Below are 23,598 nucleotides of genomic sequence, written 5' to 3'. Positions count from 1 at the left end.
TTTCGCTCACAACCAACGATGTCGACACCGGAATTTGTGCGAAACAAGCTCTTAACGCGGTCGCGTTAAAACATCTGTGAACAACAAAAAGGTTAACAAAAGGCTGTTAACCAGAACCAACAAAATAGAAGACCACAGCACCATGAGAGCAGCAAAGTGGCAACGCCAACAACTACCCCAGAGTTGAAAGCACAGCAAGCGACTGCTAAGCGACAGAAGCGTTGTCAACTGGAGGTGGAGACTCATTTACATGCATTGGTGGGCAATGTCACGGATGATTTACGGTAACACCGTACGAAACCCAGTGCTTTGCTCACTCTTCGTGATTCACTTTGTGGATATGCGTGAATTTATTTTGAACCGCTTACTTCTTTTCCCAGGTGTAGGGTAGAAAATTGAAATGCACACCTAGTTCATCCTCCTGCCCCCCTTTTTTTTATCTTCTTTTGATGAGATTGCGCACAGTTATTGAAGAGAAGATGCCACAATCTCTGCAATGCGACAAAATAACTTTATTTGGTCAGGCCATAAATCACCATAAATGTACAAGTGTCATTTTTTTTTTCCAACCTAATAGTCCTGACATCTGTACATCATCCTTTTATGCCCCTGCAATGAGAAGGAAAGAAGTAAAATTCAGAGTGCACAAATATTAAACAACACTGGTACATGTATTTGATATTTAAAAAATTGACACATACTCTGATTTTCAGACCTAGTCTTCAGATTTTGACGCAGACTACAATTTACGTGCAGCAAAGCTAGCTGCTGCGTTGTGTGCAATTTGTGGAGGGTCCATACGCTAGCACTGCGGCAATGTAAACACAATATCATGAGTCAAGTGTTCATATGTTACAGAACTGCCCTTCCTGCCAATGTATATATCAAGCGAATTCTCAATGCCTCTTCTTTTGTATGTATGAACGAATGAGAGAATGGGATTGATGAAAACCTTGAAGAGTCATTAGCAAGTTTCAGCACAGTACCCATGGCATCAGCAATGATGTTGCATACGTAAGAATGCTATATTTCACAAAGAGCGCATACGATTCATGCAAAATGTGCTCTTCCCGCATATGAAACACTATCACAGACAATACATATGCTGTAGCGAAGGTCACTATTAGTGTACACACACGAGGTGTATAGGTCTGCGGAAGACTCGACACGTGAATTAGCCATGCCAGCTCATTCCAGTAACTGCATTTGTACAGCAGTAATAAAGTTGGGAGTTAAATAACCTAGAGGCAGTCTATCACTCTTCAGTAATTCTTAAATTACTCATAAGGCACTAATCTGTCGCTGTAATCAGTTACATACTAGAGGGAAAATTGCTTACCTCTTTTTTGTAAATTGTACAATTCTTAATGAAACGAACCTAGACACCATACGGCTCCAAGAGCTTGAGAAGTGATGAATAGGACTGGCATACGAGGATAAAGTGGCTTACCTACATCTACCGCTGCTACGTCATTTTGAGGCCTTCTTTCTTCGGCCTTGTCCGTCTTGTCGGCGCCAGAAATGACGGCGTCCCTGTGGGCCCTGTTGAGAATGTCTTCGAGCATCGCCGTCTTCTGGGCAGCCAACCTTATCTGGCGCTCGGCAGACAGCAGGCGTTCGTTGGCGCAGATGCCGGCATACTCGGCGCCATTGGCAAAGGCGGTCTGCGCCATGGCTTCCATAAGGCCGGAGACGCTTTGCATGCGCGACTCGAGGGACTGGAATGGGCAAGGAGCATCATCAATTGTTAAGCAAGCATTCACAGTTCATTTTCAATAAGCAGACTTAATAGATTGTGTCAAGCGAAAAGGGAAACTAGACAAGAGTGCACTTTTATTTGTAGTTCTTGTGCATGTATCCCAGCCCAGTTGTATGATTTCTGGCGATTTGGTATTGTACGTCCCTAATAGAAACTGTTGCAACCACTTGCAGTCTGTAAACCTAATTTTTATGCAGCAAGTGTACATGACATTGGCACATCAAATAAAAAATAAAATAGTCATTCTATTTTCATGTACATTTAAAATAACTTTTAAAGGAAAATTTGTTCTTGAATTAAAGATATCTTCGATGAATGAAAAACGGCAGTGAGGATTTTGTCAAATAGTCACGAGCAATAACTACTTACTTCTTACGTACATATCATCCAATGGGCATTGCATTAAAATCCTTGTACAAAAACGACCACGTGCAATTTTGCGTTGAGGTCCTGGAACCATTCTAAACGGACAATCGTGCACTCTTCTAAAGACCTAATCAGACTTCAAAGGATTACACAGCACTGATGCGAAGCCTAACAAGGGTTTAGCACAATCGCTAGAAATAAGCAGTTGCATCACTACGAATTTGGCTGCTGAAGGTGTAGTTAGCTTCGATGCAAGTTGAAAAGCTAGTATTACGCTGATGTGACACGAGCTGACAATGGTGGAAACTTCGAAAGTACGTTATGCATTACTTTGCCCAAAGTTTCCGTATCTCATTCGATGAGCATCGTACAATGCAATTTCAAATTTCTTACGATGATATGACATATTTTGCAAAATAAATTCTGTTTCTAAAAATGCTTCAAAAGAGTGCACATGCAAAAAAAAAAGCTGCAACAGTACCTGCATCCCTGTTTTGTGACAGTGCAAGGAGCTGTCAATTAAGCCACACAGTATCAGGCAAGCTCAGTTATAAGAGTTGCTCAAGCAGGTGAAAGCAGCATTAAGTCAGTGTGACCTACAAACGCATTTGCCTTGATCTCCCGTTTTCGGTCGTTTCAAGACTACTGATGCTTGCCTGCCATGTCTGAATGTATGCGCTACCCTCTCGTCACCACTACCTTTTCTTTTTGTTACCTCAGTGCACTTACGAGAACATCTGCTTTGAGCCGGTTGGTCTCCTCTCGGATGGCGATCATTTCAAGCCAGATAGAATCGTCTCCCGAACAGAGGCCCATCTCCGTCTCGAACCTCTTCAGCAGGCTGCTCAGCTTGTTCAGGCTCTGCAATACAGAGGACAGCATAGATTGTCCATCGTGACATGCACTCTCATTTTTTGCCACTCGGCGTTAACGGCTAACCGTAAGCAGTTCCTGCAACCAAGATCTGCAATTTTTCCCCCCCGTTTCTCTGGAAACTAGCCGAGCGCACCTCAAGCAAAAAGCACACAAAATGAGCATACACAGAATGAGCCTAGACTTGTCAACTGTCACAGCTGGACACTTCAAGCGCGCTGTTCAAACAGAAAGAAAGAAGCATGAAATGAACCCACAAATCTACACAGAACAAGTGCGAACAACTGTTACAATTCTTGCTTCTTCGTGTGTGAGCAGCGTGCTCCATTTGTAAACATGGCCGCGGCAGAGAGCAAAGTGACTTTCATGCTCTCCCGAATCACGAGTCTAAAAAGCGCACGTGCAAGAGAGACCACGCTCCGTGTAGGCGGCGTTCATCAAGAAGAGACGACCTTTAGAACTCGCGGCCAACGCAAGCTTTTCGCACTATCTGGCTACTGATGATGAAAACGCTCTGAAGTTGCAGAGTTCTGAGGAATGCCAAACAGTACATAAATGGCTTGCCTTTAGCAGTCTCGACAACGCTCGCTCTATATTTTGCACCTCGCGCTGCAAAGAAAGAGATGGCTAGTTCGACAGCCCGCAACAGAACCTTTCCTTCTTGTCTTTTTTTTTTCCTTTGTCAATCTGTTAGTACATATTTAATGTCATATCCATGACGAAAATGCATCAGCGAAGCCGTGGTGAACCCCAGCATAAAACACTTTTGTGTTAAAAAAGGCAGGACACATGTTTGAATCATGCCCTGTCAATGGCACCAGGTCCAGCATTTCTAAACCAGCAACAACCAACTGCAGTGCCTTGTTTCTCAATTTTCATATTGAGTAAGCATGGTTGTTTTATATGGCACAAGCATGTGCTAAAGCTATGAAAATATGATGCTGTGCTCCTTTAATAATAATAATAGTTGATGTTTTGTTATTACAACACTAAACTTACATTTATGTGATTACAGAAGGCAACACTGGTATTCCAAAGATTATTAGTTTTGCTGGTTGTTTTCTTTCATGAGAGATATCCTATGCAGACTTACTGGAGTAAAGAGAGCTCAGCTTAAATTGAAAACAACGCAGCGAGCAATGGAAAGAAAAATGGTAGGTGTAACCTTCAGAGACAAGAAGAGAGCAGAGTGGATTAGGGAACAAGCCGGGGTTAAGGATATCATAGTTGAAATCAAGAAGAGAAAATGAATATGGGCCGGGCATGTAGCACATAGACAGGATAACCGCTGGTCATTAAGGGGATTTAACTGAAAAGATGAGATTAGGAAGTTTGCGGGTATAAATTGGCAGAAGCAAGCACACGACCGAGTTGACTGGCGGAACATGGGAGAGGCCTTTGTCCTGCAGTGGACGTAGTCAGGCTGATGATGATGATCCTATGCAAAAGTGCTATAACTTTTACAGGAATCACTCAACTGGGAAGATCAAATTTTGACTGCCAAATTTCGCAGAATGAGAGCAATGACGGCAATGCAGTTTTCGTACTTTCCAGTATGCTTCGTGGGCATCGAGGATTGCCGCTGTCAGTTGAATGAGTACCCTGCTAGCTGCTTCGACAGCAACAACACTGGCCTGTTTGATCAGGAACTCGTGCGACAGCGTTTCCGGGTCGATTGCTGCAAGCTGCGAGAGGCATAAAAGAAAGTGCAGTGGCAGATACAGCCCTTCAGATCAATGCTGCGACATGGTTTAAGTCCACATCTACCGGTGCACAAAAGTTATTTTCAGACACTAACTGTATGAAGCACACGGTAGAGGTCAGTGATGTCATCATCTTTTATGGGCTCTGCTGTACCATCGCCGTCAGTACAATTTGAAGTTATATGGAGTTGCTTCATCATGTGCATTATGATAAACTTTACAAGATTCAGGAAGGAATCGTCAGGCCTGTGTCTGAGGAAAACAGCTTACAGTTTCAAAGAATGGAAACACATTGATTGCAGTGGTGTATGAATATTTCAAACAATTCATCCTACTGGCCCTCAATCACCATAGAAAATTTCATAACCTCAAGTTTTTGCATGGTGCACAGTCTAAGAGAGTATATTGCACCATGCAGTTGTATTATGTTTAAACGCCCCTTTGCGACCGTGCACGAGCTTGTGGCCCTATACATGTTCATTGAAAGCTTTGTGGTTAATGCAGCTATACTAAACAGCATGGATGGCCGCAGTACTGGTAAATGTGCAGTGATACAGATATCCCTATTTCACAGTACTGCGATAATACAGTTAAACCTCGACATAACGAAGCATTTCCTTGTGTGCAACTTTACGTCCACAAAGCCCATGCATATTGAACCTCGATTTAACAAGCCATGTCTATCTGTGATTCCAATATAACCAAGTTTCACTGCTGCCTCAGAAGACTGAATCTATGAGTTAGTTGCAGTCAGTGGTCATATATGTTGAGTTGCACAGTTTTTGCAAATGTGGCAAATGCTATATTACGACAGTGCATTGGACTTGCACATTTGGTCATTGTGAATAGAATTTCTTCACCAGCGGCTGGTTTACGAACATCAATTTTGTGTGTGTGTGTGTTACTGAAATAAGTGTTTTGTGGAGCCATATTTTTTCAAACATTTTTCCAGCATTTTGCATCCCCCCCCCCTCACAAAAAAAAAAGAATGCTTTCACAAGTATGCCTTGCATAGAAGGTCAAATTTCAATTTAACGAAATATAAGTGTCCCATTTCATGGACCTCATGTGGACGCTTTACTCAACGTTGTTTTACTGTATTAGTGGGGGCCATTTTTCATATCTGTACATTTGATATGTGTAATGCCGCAATAGTCCACCTGGGACGTCAAGTCGTATGAGTTACACTACATTCTTGCACTGGCTGATGTCATCTCGTTTGAGGCCTCAGGCTAGTGGTATTTTGCAATGACACACAAAATACGGTCAAAAGCGCGTAAGCAAGGCAAAAGTGCTCGCCGAGATCTCGGAAGAAACGGTCCAACATGGCACAGTGCATGCTAGATGGCGCCGTAGTATCAAGTGTCGGGAAACACGTGAAAGTTTGTGCAAAGGGAAAGAAAGAAAAAGTTAAAAGAGGACACTCCGCGAAATCTGGCCTCAGCAAGTTTGTCATGACTAAGTAACAAACTAATGCTCTCACCAAATGCCAGAGGACGAATGTACAAAAAAAGTTATCAATTCAACGGAATGTTTTTTACAAAATATTAATTAGATGCCCATATTTGGCATGTTTTTTATATGTAAAAACAATTTATGCAACACACCTTAAGGGGCTATTTTTGTTAAGGCGCAATGCCATAAACAGCATCTACGATTCGCACTGATTCGAGTACCCACCATACCAGCATGCGACAAGCCCAGGCATAACAGCAGAAAGGTTTTGTCAACGTCGGCTGCTTTGGTGTTTTCATCTGCGAGACGGCACGTAGGGCACGTTTTCAAGCGCAGCTTGTTGAGTGACATGTTTTTGGGCTTGTTGGGTCATTGATTCGGAAAAAGGTTACAACTGCGCGAATAAGATGATGTAAGAAACATATGCCCACACATGTTGCGCTTTGTGTGAGGCGTGTTTCTATGTTTTTTACATGGTGTCTTAATCACGCAGTTTTAACCTTTTCTGAAGCTTGTGACGACGGCGACGTTCGCTAAAAACACTTTGCAGCTGTAAGCGGCGGCAAGACCTGAGCATTGCGTGACGTATGCAGTATAGCAAAGCATTTCTGTGTGATGCTCTTATCATTTTGTGCTTTTTATATGCTCAGCCTCCACCTTGCCTTGAAATAAAAAAAAATGCCGATGCTCTGTCTCCTGTTTCTTTAGTTTGATTGACATATAGATTGACCGCTTGTTCAAAGAAGGAAAGCGCGATGAATAAAGCCGTAGTGAATTATGATTACCTGCATCTCTTTCTCTTACAACTTAGTCGAAATAAAAATTACGCCATGACCTCAATTCGCAGGAACAATTTTGAGCTAGACAACATAGGAAATTGCTAAATCAAAACGACAAACGATAGCCTTGCCATTTAGGCGGAGAAAAGAGGTGTGGAATCATTAACTTCCGCCATAGCCAAACGTCGGTTGCGCACAGTAATCCGAAATTCGCGCCAGTGAAACCGAAACGAGAAGCGCAGGTCAGTTGCTTTCACCAACCACCAGGTGCGCTAGGATCGATTGTACCGCCGAGTCCACTTTTGTTTTTTACTTTTCTGTGGTTTGCGCAGTAACCACAGCGGATGGTTTGCCGATACGGCTTCACAACACGCGTCCGTTTGTTGCAGTGTAGCATACAAGCACTTTCTGCATCGTTTGTCGACATCCCGTACCGTGTCATCGCTGTCGTCCTCCGCGCATCTTACGAGGACTGGGAGACTCCATGCCGCAGTTGTCGAAAAGGCTGCTTTTCCGGCGATTTTCGTAAGTAGTGAGGGCCTCCTGGCAAACCTGCGCGTGTAATGCACGCAACAATTGGTTGATGTCGATGTCTCGAAAAAGAAAACGGCTGTCCTTCGTCACGCGTCTTGTTTTGGCGTAGCGCATGCTTGCTTACCTCAACATGTTGCGGACGTGCGTCATAGATGCGTGCGTGAACTTCCACAACGGCCTCAACGCCATTGCGGTGTGCGCCATAACGATAGATTATTATAATCACGTTTCAGGTGTCGGTTGCGCGGGCCTGGCGTTAAACAGGCAAATCACGAAACGATGAAACTTCGCGGTCTGGACACCGCGGTACAGCCGCGGGGCCGTGGCGTGCAGAAACCGGCATGTTTACGATACACCGGAAACCGGTAGCAGTTTTCTTGCACCGGAACTTCCTGTGGGCAACTACAGAACTAGAAGGCGTCGTTTTGTCACATGGAGGAGTGTTTTGTCGTCTGCTCTAATGCTACAAATCGAAACCAGGCTTCTAACGAGCAAAAGCTCCTCAAAGAAATGTAACTTAGCAGCGTGACGGTTTGACATGGTGTGACGTGACGATTGTTAAGCGCGAGAACAGAACTTCTCTTGTATCTTCGCCGTCGTTCTGTTCTCAATCGTCTCCTCAATGAAGCAGGAGATCTCTAATGAATAGATATTCTCGGAATGTGCATGCTTGCTTGAGCTTGAACTGAAAGAAACGTCGCCCGAGAGTTAAGGAAGAATGGTTCAAACGCCCCGCCGCGATGGTCTAGTGGCTAAGGTACTCGGCTGCTGACCCGCAGGTAGCGGGATCGAATACCGGCTGCGGCGGCTGCATTTCCGATGGAGGCGGAAATGCTGTAGGCCCGTGTGCTCAGATTTTGTGCACGTTAACCCTAGGTGGTCGAAATTTCCAGAGCCCTTCACTACGGCGTCTCTCATAATCATGTGGTGGTTGTGGGACATTAAACCCCACATGTCAATCAATCAATCAGAATAGTTCAAAGCCGGATGTCAAACCGCTTTCTGTTTCGTATGTCGATCGCTGCATGTGGTTCGGAGAAAAAAATATAGTTAGTGCGTATGCTACCAGAGGAAACTCTTGAGTGGCGAAGAATGGCGTTCCAGCACTTTGGACCCCTACCACTGCCCTTTTGAGCCAAGTTTTGTACTGTGCTTGCGTTTTTGTGTTCCGTTCGGTTTTACATGTTCACCGCCCGTTTCATGGCCGGTTCCTCACGGCGAGTTGCGTCAAGTTACCGCGGAACCACCAGCAAACCAGTTACTTGTAACGGTGCAAGCAAGCCGCAAAACGCGCGCGTGATTTGCATAATAGCATGACGACAGTTATAGCGCGAGAACAAAACGATGACATAGAGACAAGAAGGACGCGAGCGCTACGCGTCCTTGCCTTGTCTCTGTGTCGTCGTTTTGTTCTCGCGCTATAACTATCGTTATGCCATACCAACTAGCCCAAGCTGCCACATTTCTAAGTTGCATAATAGGTCGAATCATTTAGCAAGGTACGGAAATGCACGTGTTACCGTGCCGCCCCTTCCATCTCGCTCGATGTGTTTAAGCCACTCCCAGTTCCAGTGATAGTCCCCCAAAAGAGTACGACGAAGTCCTTTATTAACAATGCATATACGCTGAGAGGCAAAAGCGTTTCAAAACGGCTCACTAAGCTACCGGTAAACTGCCGCGCCGTACGATGCACGAGCCAGTTTCTCACAAATGTGTTTGTGAGAAACTACGCACGACCGAGCCACCTCCACACACAACGGCTCCTGCATTGCACGGAATGGACGTCATACAAGTTTCTGGTGGGGCGCGTCGTTAAAGTCGGACATGATCATGTGTGTGTTCTGTGATACGACTTCGTCGAATCGGCACATGATCGCTTTACTTCCTCATCGGCCTCCCGTCAGCCGGACTTGCTGCTGCTGCGCTGTTGATGGTCCTGTCTAGAGGCCCTTTGATTGTGGATGATCGTCGTAGAATTGGCTATGACACGCTGTTTTGAGAATTAATGCACTTCCTTGGGGAGACGCAGGAGAACCCGCAAAATTGTGATGCAGCCGACGTCGGCTTCTCCGGCATGCGCGTCAGTGATAGCAGGAAGCCGCACTGCAACCGACGTGGTATCAGAATTGAGCAACTGGGCACCTAGATTTCGCGAACGGCTCGTGGTCATGTGCTATATTGTGATGAAAAGAAGCGCGAACAGCGTAAAGCGTGGCTTTCGGTACAGTCGAACTTCAACATGCCTTGGCCATCGCTGGGCGAATCTTCGGCTGGCGTCACTGCAGCGCTAGAATTTCGCTCCGGCTGGCGCTATCGCATTGCGTGTGTTCAGAGTGCAGTGCACGACTGGCAGACGATAACCATAACAAGTAGTGGCCGGTGGACAAGTTTTCTGTCGTAATTTTCGTAACAGCTAGTAGTCACTGTTTCTTTTCGCTGCTTGTAGGTATACACCGAATATGCAACATACAACCTTGTTATGTAGCTCAGCGTACCGTCATCGCTTCACATGGAGGAAGGAATACATTGAGGCATAGCCTCCTACATACTTGGAAAGTATATAGGAGGCTATGATTGAGGAGAGGCTGTCATGTCACACTTTGTGAAGCCGGAAGTAAACAAGAGCAGAGGAGTCCTTTTCGCATTTGTGGACACGCTACGGCGGCTTGCGCATGCGCAACGGGTGAGAGGAAGGAAGGTGAGAGGAAGAAAAACCACTTTCGACTTCAAGCAAACTTAGTCGTGTAGACCAACGCTCACTGTAGGCTTCCAACGCATTCCATCATCTGTGAAGTGCAACAACTGCATAAAAATGCACATTCAGAACACCAGCCAGTTATCAACAATGCGGTCATACTAGTGGTGATACAGACGACACGAGACGCTGGCGTGCCCAACTATTCCCACACCCCCCTGGAAAAGCACGTGACTTTTCGCTCTGCAGCTCGCATTGTGAGGGCCTCTCCTTAGCTTTCCTTCCTCCATGCTTTGCACGTAAGTCATGAAATAATAACAAAATGATCGCGTTTTTTTTTTATTGAGAAAAATGAGGTGACCATGGAATGTTTGGTCCAGGTGCCTTACATAGAAAACACCGGTAACACACAGAGAACAACTTGTCGAGATACTGGAAAAGAGAACAATGAACATGTCGTGAAGGCATTTGAGAAATATCACAGTATGCAACAATGCCATAATAACAATAATAAACGTAATAAACAGTTAAGGCCGGCATATCTGGCTGTACACAACCATATTGGGCAGTGACTTCACCACAGAAAGTCTGGGACAGCGACTATCAGTAATTAATGGATGTGTAAAGCTTGCACGCAATGAATGTTGCACTTGTAAGCTCAATTACAATTGAATCAAATGACTTATTCATGTAATGTACGACCATCCTTTGGTGTAATGCAAGCTTAAATGAAATGCAACTGATCTTACCGACAAGTTGACATAATTACTTGGCAGTGATAAGGTCGGACACGAGCACATACGACTTCTAGCAAACGGTGTGTTTTTTTTTCCTTTGAACCATTAAGCATACATAAGCTAACATTTTAACCCATTCACCCACATTCCACACAAAAGGCATTAAATGTCCACTGCATGCCATGAAGATTTCGAGAATGCCACTGTATCATTTAGAGGTTACCATGCCTGTTGCGCTATAATGGAACAACTTCTTTCAATAAACAAAAATATGATTTTATAGTGGGAGGCACTCGGCTAACCACCAAACTTTTTGGATTGCCTTGTAGTAATTACGAAGAGAGAATGTGCGGTCAGCATCAAAAGTTTTGAGGCCACTAAGTATGAGGAGAACAAAGTTTCATTTGCATAAAAGACTTTGACGCCTCCAAAGGTGACAACTCCGTGAGGTCGAGACCCCGTTCCGAAGAATTGTTGGCCCTTGCATCCTTTCTGAGAAAACAAAGAAATTTGTTGATGAATTCGGTCCTTGTGCATATATTGTAGTTGTGAGCACATTTTGAACTTTATATATACACAGCAAACTTGCATGTGTATTTTTGACACTGTGAATTGCCTAAGGAAAAGCTTCTGAAAAAAAAAATTAAAAAAAAGACAACTGGTTGAAAATGTAAGTAATGAGCTGCCAGTCAAAGCAGTGACAATATTATGCTTTTCCAAATGTCTCATGGCCCCTAAACTTTTGGAGCTGGCGTGCACATGCTGTACGGTATTCTACAGTACTTGGAGGTTCACTCATTTAGGCGATTCATTTCTTATGCGTTGTGATGCGAGTTTTTCTATTCACACATTTTCAAACTGACCAATGCCCAAAAACATCAAAGCTATTATGATATTAGCTGCACAGAGCAGTGAACAGCCATATGCACATTTGTGGTTGGGAGGGACATCTCCTATGAGAATGAAAGGAGGGTGAGCCACAAGCATAAAGGACATTGGTAAACACCTGCAACAGATCAAGGGAAACATAGCTAGTCCTGTGAGGTGGCCAATCTTGGGTGGGAGCCTAAAAATATAATTGAAGAAGCTATTGGCAATAGGACAGCCAGTCGTGCGACTTGCTGGTCGAAAACAGTCGGGGAGCTTATTCCTGCAAAGTCTCCCTGTTGTGGTCGTATCTGAAGAGATACTGAGAATAAGAAATATGAGCACTTCCAAGTTTTTCACAGGTGACTTAACTTAGAAAAGATTGCTACCTTTCACAGTAACGAATAACAAAAAAAAAGCATGTGAGAGAATATATGAGCTCACCGTGTATGATATGACCTACACAATTACTGCTGGTTGTGACAGGTCCTAGTGACATTTAACTAGTTTTCAGCCCAACGAATATGAAAAGTAGCTAGCAGCCACTCATTTTGGTGGCTGAACAACGCGGCTTTCTTTCCTTGCAAACCCATGATGGCAGCTCAATCGACTTGTTGCACAAAATAACACTCATGATTGCAAATGCATCATCCTTGCATAGCACGCCACGCGTGTCATCAGAAGTATTAAAGGTAACAAATTCTTCTGGTGTCAGCGTCAGGAATCGAAGCTTGGGCAGGAAAGGGGCAATGGCGGTCTTGATGTCAACAGGCTTGTTGCCTGTGGTGGCGATTTTCTGGCAGAATGCTTGCGCCCATCTGTGCACCGCGAGGAGCACGCACATTTCCGGCACGTTTGTCACCTGTGGTCGCGAAATTGAAGAGATGAAAAGGTCGGGGCAAATTTGTTACGGAGAACTGTCATATCGAGGCAAATATTTCACTGAGTTGCATCCTTTTTATTACATTCTGATAAGAGTGAACAGCCAACAGCCTATCAAATTACGCGTGCAAATAGGGCATGCTTTGTAGCACAGGCTTCCAGGACAAACATAAGCTGTTAATGTGATTTTTTAAATGCAAATGTATTTCTTAGCCAGACTATGTCAGGCGTCCGTCGGGATCCGTCCAGTGCCCTCTCCCAAAGCAACAGCGCCCCTAGCAACTGGAGCTTCCACCTTGTCACACTTCGCGTCGGCAGCTGTCAGCAACAACTGCCGGCGCACGCGCTTATCCTCGCCCTAAGCAACCGGAGCCCCCACCTCCTTGACTTGAGCATGACTTGCCACCGCATAAATGCGGTGCATTTTAAATGCGTTTGTAGCATTTGTGCTGCCTTGGCACAGCCTGAAAACAGTGCGTTCTCAACCCGTTTGTGCTGCATTGAAGGCGGTGGCAATATTCTTCAGGTGATTACGAACGCACATAGGAAGTGTTCGTTGAAAGAGGCACCCAAAAGGGAGACACTTGAGCGCGTCGATGTGTCCAGCAAGTGTTCAATTTTCTTGGTATCCCTGGCGGCTGGTGCCCTCGATACTCCGGCATTCGATAAGACGCTGACATTGCGGCTGTCAGGTACAAGGACAACACAAACAGGTGCTGATGAATGTGTAAATAAATGGTAACGGAACAAATCCTCATCTCATCATTAATTTTAAGCCATTAAAATCACTACGCCCTGTACTTTCGGCACAAGAAATACATTTGCATTTCCTCATGATAAACTTTGGGGGAGGTAGGGTATTTTTTTACGTCACAGGTACCTTACCTTATTAGCAGTTCTTTTCCAATTTTAGCTAAAAAATGTTTTCTTTATTCTGACAGGAGAAAAGCACACCAACGAAATCTCCCTTTTACTAAAAATATAATGCATCGCATAAAAATGAACATTGCAAAACATTTGTGTATACAGCAGTCTAGTTTTTCAAAGAAACGGTGTACTATGTGTTTCTAGGATTTGCCATTTATATTTTTACCAGTTGTGGTCAGTTCATCATAAACTGGTGCTGCCTTTTCCATAGTGTTGCTGCCACATTGTCTTCATGCTACCTTTCGAATCGCGAGCCCAATGTTGCAGAGATATTGTTACGAGACAATGCCCCACTTAAACAGTGAGATAGGCGCTGAGGAAGACGAGGTGACTTGTGTGTGCGCGCGCTCTCTCTTGTTCGCCATCTTGGCTTGCGCGTTGGCGCTGTGTAAATATATTTTAAAACGCCTAGTTTCCCTTGTGCCTTCACGCAACATTTTGGTGGAGGTGCTGGGTTACAACGCACGACGGAGTTACGCAGCGGACGCCTAGTCTCTGCTCCCAACATGTCCACCGGCAGCGACGCTTCCTCAACTGCTACGCCCACTGCATCAATGGCGCCGACCTCTCCTGTTTATCTCGTGGCCGCTCCACCCCGCGATCCCGGCAACTTTTCGGGAACGGACGGCGAGGACGTGGATGAGTGGCTTAAACTCTACGAACTCTTCAGCACAAATCACAGGTGGGACCCAACCTTAATGCTGGCAAACATCATCTTTTATTTACAAGGAACGGCCAAGGCGTGGTTTAATAACAATGTGGACGGTATCACAAGCTGGGACGTATGCAAGACCAAATTACGCGAGTTGTTTGGTCAATCTGCCGGCTGCAAGCAGGCCGCTAGGAAAGAACTTGGCACACGTGTTCAGACGTCCACGGAGTCCTACCTGGCGTATATTCAAGATGTGCTGACCCTTTGCCGTAAAGTTGACCGAACCATGGCTGAAGCCGACAAGGTAGCGCACGTGCTCAAGGGCATCGCAGACGATGCATTTAACCTCATTGTGTGCAAAGGCTGTTCCACCGTGCAAGATGTTATCTTGGCGTGCCAACAGTTTCAAGAGGCTAAAAGCCGTCGCATTGCTTACCACTTTACGCGCCTTCCCAACACTGCTGCGACGTCAACATGTGCGGATCTCCATGTACCGACCCTGCCCAATTCACACTCCAGTGACATCACGAGAATTGTACGCCGTGAAATCGAAGCCATCTCACCCGCCCCCTTGAGAGCACTGGCACCGAGTGATCCTCAGCCGACCATATCGCTAATACAGACCGTTGTTCGCCAGGAACTAGCCAACGCGGGTGTTCACACAGTCTGTTCTGTGCACCGTCCCGGCGCTGTCAGTTCGTCTACCCCGAGCCACCCACAGCAGTATCGCCGCCCTGCTCCACGTAATCGTGACCCAAATGCGTGGAGAACGCCTGATGACAGGCCGATTTGCTTCCGATGTGAACGAGTGGGACACATTTCCCGTCATTGCCGAAGCACGTGGACCTCACCGTATCGGGCAAACCCAAACTTCTCCAACCCCCATTCACCGGCCCACCTCTATGACCAGGAACCACCACGGCGTGAGGGCTCAGCTAATTACGACCCGACCACTACGACCACTGCCCAGTACAGTCGTTCACCTTCACCTCGACGTAGATTTTCCCGATCTCCACCACCACCTCGTTCCCCGTCCCCGTCCTCTGCCCGGCGGTTTTCTTCGGAAAACTAACGGCTGCAGCTCCTGGAGGTGACGCTGCTGATACGACTTGCTCTCCAATTCCTCTGTTGACGCTCCCGACCAATCAGAACTTGATCGACGTTGAAGTGGACGGTTTATCTGTTAAAGCCTTAGTAGACACTGGCGCCCATATTTCTGTGATGAGCCTGCACATTCGAGACCGCTTAAAGAAAGTACTTACTCCAGCCCCTTCACGCAGCGTTCGCGTTGCTGATGGTAGTACGGCTGCTGTTATTGGCGTCTGTACTGCACGCGTTACTATTGCCGGCCGTCAAACTTCAGTTCTCTTCACTGTTCTTTCTCACTGCACCAATGATGTGATCCTCGGTCTTGACTTTTTGTCCACTCATTCCGCTCTCATCGACTGTTCAGCCGGTACTGTGCAACTTGACCTACCGTGTCCGATTGATCCGCCCAGTCGACCGCAAGCCCGTATGTGCTCTGCTGAACATGTCCGTTTGTTACCGCAAACCGTGACCTGCATCACCGTTACGCCCTCGCCACCTGTATCCGATGGTGACTATGTGCTCGCGCCCATCACATCCCTTCTCTTGACCCACAGTGTTACCTTACCACACACTGTTATTCAGTTACGTGCAAACCACGCCTGCATTCCTGTGCTCAACTTTGCTCTGTGTCCGCAAGTGCTTCCGCGCGGAATCGCCCTCGCCATGCTGACTCCTTCTGAAGAATGCGTCATATCAGCTCTGTCTTCGAACGAGGCTCGACACTCCAGCTTCACACATGCTCGATCTTCGCAAGGAAGCCCGTCTCCTGATGTTAAAAAAATGATCGCGTCAGACCTTTTGCCGCATCAAGCTGACGAACTCCTTCGCGTTCTTGAGTCATACTGGGACGTATTTGACTTTTGTGATCGTCCACTAGGTCAAACCAGTGCGGTAAAGCACCGCATTGACACCGGCGATGCCTCCCCTGTCCATCGACGGCCATACCGCGTATCTTCGACCGAGCGTCACATAATTCAAGCAGAAGTCGACAACATGCTCGCCAAAGACATAATTGAACCATCATGTAGTCCATGGGCTTCCCCTGTTGTTCTTGTCAAAAAGAAGGACAACACTTGGCGATTCTGTGTTGACTACCGACATCTGAACAAGATCACTAAAAAAGACGTCTACCCGCTACCGCGCATAGACGACGCCCTAGATTGTCTTCACGGCGCTAAGTATTTTTCTTCTATTGATCTAAGAGCAGGTTACTGGCAAATTGCTGTCGATGACATGGACCGCGAGAAGACCGCTTTTGTCACCCCCGATGGTCTTTACCAATTTAAGGTCATGCCCTTCGGATTATGCAACGCTCCAGCCACCTTCGAGCGGATGATGGACTCTCTTTTGCGTGGGTTCAAATGGTCAATTTGTCTATGCTACCTTGACGACGTTATCGTCTTTTCCCCGACCTTTGAAACCCACCTCGACCGCGTTTCCTCAATACTGGCCGTATTTCGCAATGCCGGTCTCCAACTGAACTCGTCAAAGTGTCACTTCGGACGCCAGCAACTAACAATGTTGGGCCACCTTGTCGACTCCTCTGGTGTACGTCCTGATCCCGATAAAGTGCGAGCCGTGCGTAACTTCCCTGTTCCGACCTGCACTAAAGAAGTACGCAGCTTTCTCGGTCTGTGCTCGTACTTTCGACGTTTTGTGAACAACTTTGCGGAAGTCGCCCGTCCTCTCACAGACTTATTGAGAAAAGATGTCTCATTCACATGGGGCGCTGCGCAGGCTACGGCGTTCTCTACACTTATTGAATCGCTAACAAAACCACCTGTTCTGGCCCATTTCGACGTTTCTGCCCCTACCGAAGTACACACAGATGCCAGCGGTTACGGAATCGGTGCTGTTTTGGTTCAGCATCAAAGCGGCTGCGCCCGCGTTATCGCCTATGCCAGCCGTCTCCTCTCGCAGGCGGAAAGGAACTACTCCATCACCGAAAGGGAATGCCTTGCTCTCGTTTGGGCAGTAGCAAAATTTCGGCCTTATTTACATGGTCGACATTTCACTGTCATAACCGATCACCACGCACTTTGCTGGCTCTCGTCCTTGAAGGACCCCACTGGGCGCCTTGGTCGATGGGCACTACGGCTTCAAGAGTATAACTACTCGGTGTCCTACAAATCTGGCCGTTTACACCATGACGCTGACTGCTTATCTCGGAATCCAGTGGACCCACCTGAAGCGTTCGATGAATCGCCATGTGTGCTGTCTCTCTCCGCTTTAAGCAACATCCGTGAGGAACAGCGCCGAGATCCTGCCTTGCGTAACATCATCGAGAAGCTTCATTCTGCGGCACCCGATCCTTCTACTCGATTGTTCGTGCTTAAGGATGACACATTGTACCGTTGCAACGTCCGCCCTGATGGACACGAACTGCTCCTTGTGGTACCTTCCCACCTACGTGCGAGCGTGATCGGCCAGCTTCATGACGCTCCCACTGCCGGTCACCTCGGACTGTCTCGGACGTATGACCGCGTACAGCGTCGATTTTACTGGCCCAGTCTTTATCGCTCGGTCCGCAGCTACGTCGCCTCATGCGATCAGTGTCAACGCCGCAAAAAACCTTCTATGAGTCCTGCCGGGTTCCTCCAACCACTTGACGTTCCCTTTGATCCCTTCTTCCGACTTGGTCTTGACCTCCTAGGCCCTTTCCCTGCATCCACTTTGGGGAACAAGTGGATAGCTGTCGCGACGGATCATACAACCCGGTACGCTATCACGCGGGCTTTGCCAACCAGCTGCGCCACAGACGTTGCCGATTTTCTCCTGCACGACGTCATACTTCACCATGGCGCCCCACGCCAACTCCTAACAGATCGTGGGCGCTATTTCCTTTCCCGAGTTATCGACGACCTGCTTCGCTCCTGCGAGACGAAACATAAATTTACGACAGCTTACCACCCGCAAACTAACGGACTCACTGAACGATTCAACCGGACTTTAACTGATATGCTCGCTATGTACGTATCGTCCGACCACCAGGACTGGGACGTTGCATTGCCCTTCGTTACGTTTGCCTATAATTCTTCACGCCATGATGCAGCTGGTTTTTCACCTTTCTACCTGGTGTTTGGCCGTCATCCAACTTTACCTTTCGACACCATCTTTCCGACAGCCGTCGACTTTACGACTGAATACACCCGTGATGCTATCACCAGGGCTCGCAAAGCACGAGAAGTTGCTCGTCAGCGCCTTTTAGCATCGCAAGATCACCAGCGGCATCGTTACGACTCACATCACCGCCAAATTTCCTTTACACCAGGTTCTCTTGTGCTATTGTGGACTCCGACTAGACGCGTCGGACTTTCTGAAAAACTGCTTTCCCGGTACTCGGGACCCTACCGCGTATTGCGCCAGGTGACAGATGTGACATACGAGATAGCCCCGCTCGAGTCTTCCTCCGCCTCCGCTTCGCTGTCTACAGACATTGTCCACGTATCCCGCCTTAAGCTTTACCACTCGGCAACACAATAGAAAGCACCGAGACGGTGCTTCAGCACCCGGGGGTTATGTTACGAGACAATGCCCCACTTAAACAGTGAGATAGGCGCTGAGGAAGACGAGGTGACTTGTGTGTGCGCGCGCTCTCTCTTGTTCGCCATCTTGGCTTGCGCGTTGGCGCTGTGTAAATATATTTTAAAACGCCTAGTTTCCCTTGTGCCTTCACGCAACAATATTTACAAAATTATAGAAACAGTCAAATTAAGTACGTTGTTTGGAGAGGACAAAGCTAATATATATTTATTCCTGGCCTGCTAGTTACAATAGTGGTAATGTGCTCCTGTATACAAATATTGGCGGTAGAAGGTGTATCTGTGCATGGGACTGGTTTTTATTTGAAGTGTGGCTTCCTCAAGAAATAGAGGTACATGCATTTCTGTTTTAATGTCTCGAGTGCATTCAAGCCCAACATAAGCTTCATATTTGAGCAGATGGAGTTGCCATTATGCGAACTGCGCTCTGCACATCCCCATTTGCAGTCAAGTAATGTTGGGCAAAGTATGACCATGTAAGCACTTGCCACCTTTTCCAGAACGAAGTGTACAGTCTCCTGCAAGCAGTCGGTGAAAGCATCGGACGCCAAGATTGCCTCGGGGCGGTCTTCCAGAAGTCGACCCACAGCATTGTCGACGTACTCACCACCAGTGAGCAGGGTGTAGTCGATTACATGACAAACCTGCTCAGCTGTCACGTGGGCAATGATGTACTCCGAGCAGGTGAGGGCCAGGTACGGTTCGAGGTACTTGTCCGCCGCAGTTCTCGTATACATGGCTTCCTCCGTGCTTTTAATCTTGGGCTTTCCGGTGTACAGGTACCTGGAGAAATTGAGAAGAATGATGCAAATTTCTCACAGGGATTCGCGATGTAAAAAGGCAGGACTAAAACGACACAAGACAGAAGGACACAGGGTGACGCATGCAGGAACCCTTCACATAGATATGAAGTTCACCCAAATAAAATGCCTTTCCACATCATGAATCAAAGCCAAATCACCAAACATCTTGTTGTACGGATAAAACCTAGCAGGGATCCCTTTAGATGAATGTCCGAAACCACAATCTTCTAGAAACCTGAAGAAGCAATCCTGATTTGCTGTGAACATATCGGGTTGAAGGAAATTTCACAAGCCATTTCCAACCTCATGCAAAGGGGACACACATTCTTAATTACGTGCCCCTTCAGGCTAGCTGCCATGGTAATTGAGCTTTTGGCTGTTTGCATATATATATATATATATAAAAACGACATTCTAAACAGCTAGCTTTAAGTGACACTTCTGCATGTGTTAGTTTCAAACGTCACATTTTGCACTTGTAGCTGCGCAATTATTAACTAGGTTTTATAATTGCGGTTTAGTTCCAAGGAGTGCAAAAGCCAATTATATCTGGCTTTTAAGACATATAGTTATAGTACAGCATCGACTATAAATGGCAAGATTTATGTAGGAACAATACCCGACTTTGCCGAAGTGCCCTGAAATGATCACTTTGACACCATGGAAGCACACCCATAGCTGAAGTGCATATTGATTCCCTTCCACATGAAAATTTTTGTTTAATGATAGTGCTTTATTAAAAGCTGCTTTTGTCTCCATTTATTAGCGTGCTTTGTTATTCCAAAACGAGCTTGATGTCTGAACATCTTTCGATCGACAAACAATGCTGAATCTCAATGTGATAAACCATCAAACCCTGAAATGATGAATACAGGCATAACGAATTATCAGTTAGAACGAAGTTGGCAGAGCATAGTCCTGCTTTTATTGCTAAGCCTGGAATTTCAGTTTAAAACAAATTTCTAATGTAACAAAGCTATTTTAGTGTCTAATGCAGCTTTGTTATGGCGAGGTTTGACTGTATGGGTATATAGCCATACTGTTGCCCAATATTGTGTGTTTGCAGAAGTGTCATTTGCTAGTGCATTACACAAGTTAAAGCTTAGTAAATTACGACGCTTTGACACAACTGCGCCAAACTCACTTTAGAAGGCAGTAAAAGCCATCGGGGTGAAGGTCTGTGATGACCACATCCTTTTCTGGGAGCTGACCGTAAAACATGGCAGCGAACACCTCGTTCCGCAGTGCCAGCAGCTGCCGGTGGGCCTTGAACGTCTTTGAGATGGGAAACATTTCTGGTTTTACGGAGAACTCCACGTCCGAGTACTGGCCGCTTTGCAGGAACTTTTTGAAGTTGAACTGCGGTATGTACAGCAGGAGTCGATGTCAGTTGTATATATGTATTATGTTGTGACAGTGAAATATATGGAAAACTGGAGGGGGTGGTTTGAGAAGAAATCGGGCAAACTTGTGCTTGGAAGACAAGTAACACCATGACGAACACGCAACACAGTTTTCAAGTTCATTATCGCGAAGCACAAAAGTGGCGAGGCATGTGTAAGGCTCCCTCCATTTCCCTCCTTCCGAAGGAGATATCATTGCTACCCCATCGATCAACTTTACAGCCTCCGCTCAGCCTGAACCTTTAACACTTTTTCTGCATTTTGTTGCTGTTTATTGAGATAACGGTGGAACAGATATGTACTCAGGGGAAAAGAAAAAAACATTAAGCGCCATGGAGTGCCCTTTCTACACCCTGTCATATTAGTGTTAGTTTTTCTACTCGTAATCACTAACCAACCAGCCGATATGTACACTAATACTCACAGTACAACAATGGTAACAGGTGCATCGAAATATGATGCTAACATGGCGGTTGCTTCTATATGATCCATGGCACACTTTAGAGCTATTTATAGTGCTTTAGAGCAATTTCTGGTCACGATGGATCCGCGCTTTTGCAGAAGGTGTATTTAAGGAAGAGTGGGTCGCGGTGAATTGTCTAGCCTAACATAGTCCACTATTTGTCTAACCTTCGTACTTTCGGCTCTGTTTGGCTTCGCGTGACTTGGAGCTACTTTGTCACAAGATGACAATAAAAAAAGGTCGCAGTTATGCTTCACCACCACGACCTTTTTAGGCTCACCAATTCGAATTGAAGAAGCTCCAAATTGTTCCTTCTTTTATTTGAAACAAAACCAAAACACTGCAATAAACAAAGCCCGTTCAAAGCCTAGAAACACAAATACTAGGCAAATCCACGTTCTACCAATCATTAACATGGTCGCTGAACGATCGCACAGCAGGAGGGTTTTCTAGTTATTTTTAGGGAACTCTGGCTGACATGCTCAAGTGTGACATCATCTAGCTTTCGAACAGCCCATGGGCATATCCAGCTGTCCTTGTTAAGAAGAAGAATGGGTTGATTCACTTTAATGTTGCTTACCATCGTACTAACAAGATCACTTGGAAAGGCGTTTACCCATTTGCGAGAACTGACGAAGCCCTTGACTGCCTTAAAGGCGGGGAGTTCTTCTCTTCTACCAGACTGTACCACCATGACCAAGCATCCACTTTATCTTCTGGTCTATTGGAGTGGCTATAGGCAAGTCCTCGTGTGCCCGACAACCAGCCTAAAATGGCCTTCATCACACCTGATGGCCTTTATGAATAACGGGTCATGCCTACAGGTTTTCGCAACACGCATGAAACATTCGTGTGCATGATGGACAACTTATTATGAGGTCGTAAGTGCAGAAGCTTCCTATTCCATTTGTATGGGGTGATTGTATTTTTATCAGATTTTCCAATGCACCTCCGTATAGGCTGGAATAAGTACTGCATAGCCTAACAGACGCTGGCCTTCAGCTGAACCTGAAGATATGCCGATTTGTAGCAAGGCAGCATGCCATCGTTGGCCACATTCTATTCTTCCAGACACTGCAACGAGTTGCCATACACATAGGTGTATAGCAGCTCATAGTATACTATATTAAAAATGTGAAGACATGCATGAGATAATAGTGACACCTATTGAAACAAGTTACTGTGCTTACATTCAAAATTGTAGCCATAATATACCTGGGGTATGTTAAAGCTATGCCAGAAGAATGTCGATTGACTTGGATACAGCTATCAGTTTGCATGCACTGCACATCTTTTGGTACTATTAATTTACTAAACGTAGGCATTGGCAAGAAAAGATGGTTGATGCAAAATAGTGTAGTAGCTGAGTCAGTGCACTTACCGCAAACATTGTCCTCGATGTCGTCTGTAAAGATCACCTGGTGGAGGAGATGAATAGGCACAGCGAGCCTGCATAAGTTGATTATTCATGTACAAGTGCTCAGAGACAAGTTTCAGTGATGAGGACTACTGATTTGCAGTGATTTTTGTAAGAACGAAACATTCACGTTGGAGCACTTTTTAGTGCCGAAGAAATTCTCACATTAGAGCCCCATGGAGCAGATAATATACAACTTGGTGTACTTCGCAGCACTTCACATACCAATACCTTAATAATAAAAGTTAAGCGTTTTTATGAAGAGTTAGATAAATGTTATCGCGATTGCAATATGGACCCTTTTGTTGGGTTTTTGAAGTCGTCATCATGTCCTGTACTATATATATGAGATGTGTTCAAAAAGAAAGCGAAATTCTTCTATAACACATATACTACTAGTGGTACAACCTTTTAAGCATTTTCCCACCTGAAACTATTCCCCTCTACTAGAAATACACTATTCCCATCGTTTCTTCCATTTCTGGAAGCCTCAGGCAATGCACTTTATTGAATGGCCCTCAGGTCTTTTTTCGCGATGTCCTGAATGTCCTCTGTAGTTTGGAAATGGCATCCTTTCAATGCGGTTTTACGTTCAGGATAGATGAAACAGAAAAAAATTTTATGGTATTATCCTAAGCTATAATAACCATGA

General features: G+C 45.8%; 2 protein-coding genes and 1 long non-coding RNA gene across 4 annotated transcripts; 1 reads left to right on the top strand and 2 right to left on the bottom strand.

Moving 5' to 3' along the window:
* Window positions 1-492: 492 nt before the first annotated feature.
* On the bottom strand, window positions 493-7,843 carry LOC119167243 (diablo IAP-binding mitochondrial protein). Of its 2 annotated transcripts, XM_037418692.2 has the most exons (6): window positions 7,594-7,840; window positions 7,370-7,487; window positions 4,546-4,683; window positions 2,855-2,986; window positions 1,451-1,718; window positions 493-609 (listed from the first exon to the last, which is right to left on the bottom strand). In XM_037418692.2, exons 1-6 carry the CDS (start codon window positions 7,671-7,673, stop codon window positions 602-604), a joined length of 744 nt encoding a protein of 247 aa, XP_037274589.2. In that variant the 5' UTR covers window positions 7,674-7,840; the 3' UTR covers window positions 493-601. The 2 variants fall into 2 exon arrangements, with proteins under 2 accessions (XP_037274589.2, XP_037274590.2); XM_037418693.2 differs by lacking the exon at window positions 4,546-4,683 and having other exon boundaries at window positions 7,594-7,843.
* LOC119167244 (uncharacterized) lies at window positions 7,326-20,421 on the top strand. Its single transcript, XR_012884331.1, has 2 exons — window positions 7,326-7,460; window positions 19,361-20,421. It is a non-coding gene; the product is annotated as an uncharacterized LOC119167244 (long non-coding RNA).
* On the bottom strand, window positions 11,700-22,982 carry LOC119167242 (BTB/POZ domain-containing protein 6). Its single transcript, XM_075866880.1, has 4 exons — window positions 22,911-22,982; window positions 20,808-21,022; window positions 19,352-19,643; window positions 11,700-12,630 (listed from the first exon to the last, which is right to left on the bottom strand). The coding sequence occupies exons 1-4, from the start codon at window positions 22,917-22,919 to the stop codon at window positions 12,304-12,306; spliced, it is 843 nt and encodes a 280-aa protein (XP_075722995.1). The 5' UTR covers window positions 22,920-22,982; the 3' UTR covers window positions 11,700-12,303.
* Between the last annotated feature and the right edge of the window lie 616 nt (window positions 22,983-23,598).

Source organism: Rhipicephalus microplus, chromosome 6, assembly GCF_043290135.1.
Source record: "Rhipicephalus microplus isolate Deutch F79 chromosome 6, USDA_Rmic, whole genome shotgun sequence".
NCBI lineage: Eukaryota > Metazoa > Arthropoda > Arachnida > Ixodida > Ixodidae > Rhipicephalus > Rhipicephalus microplus.
Note: the sequence above shows the minus strand (reverse complement) of the source record. Positions and strands in the feature narration are given on the sequence as shown.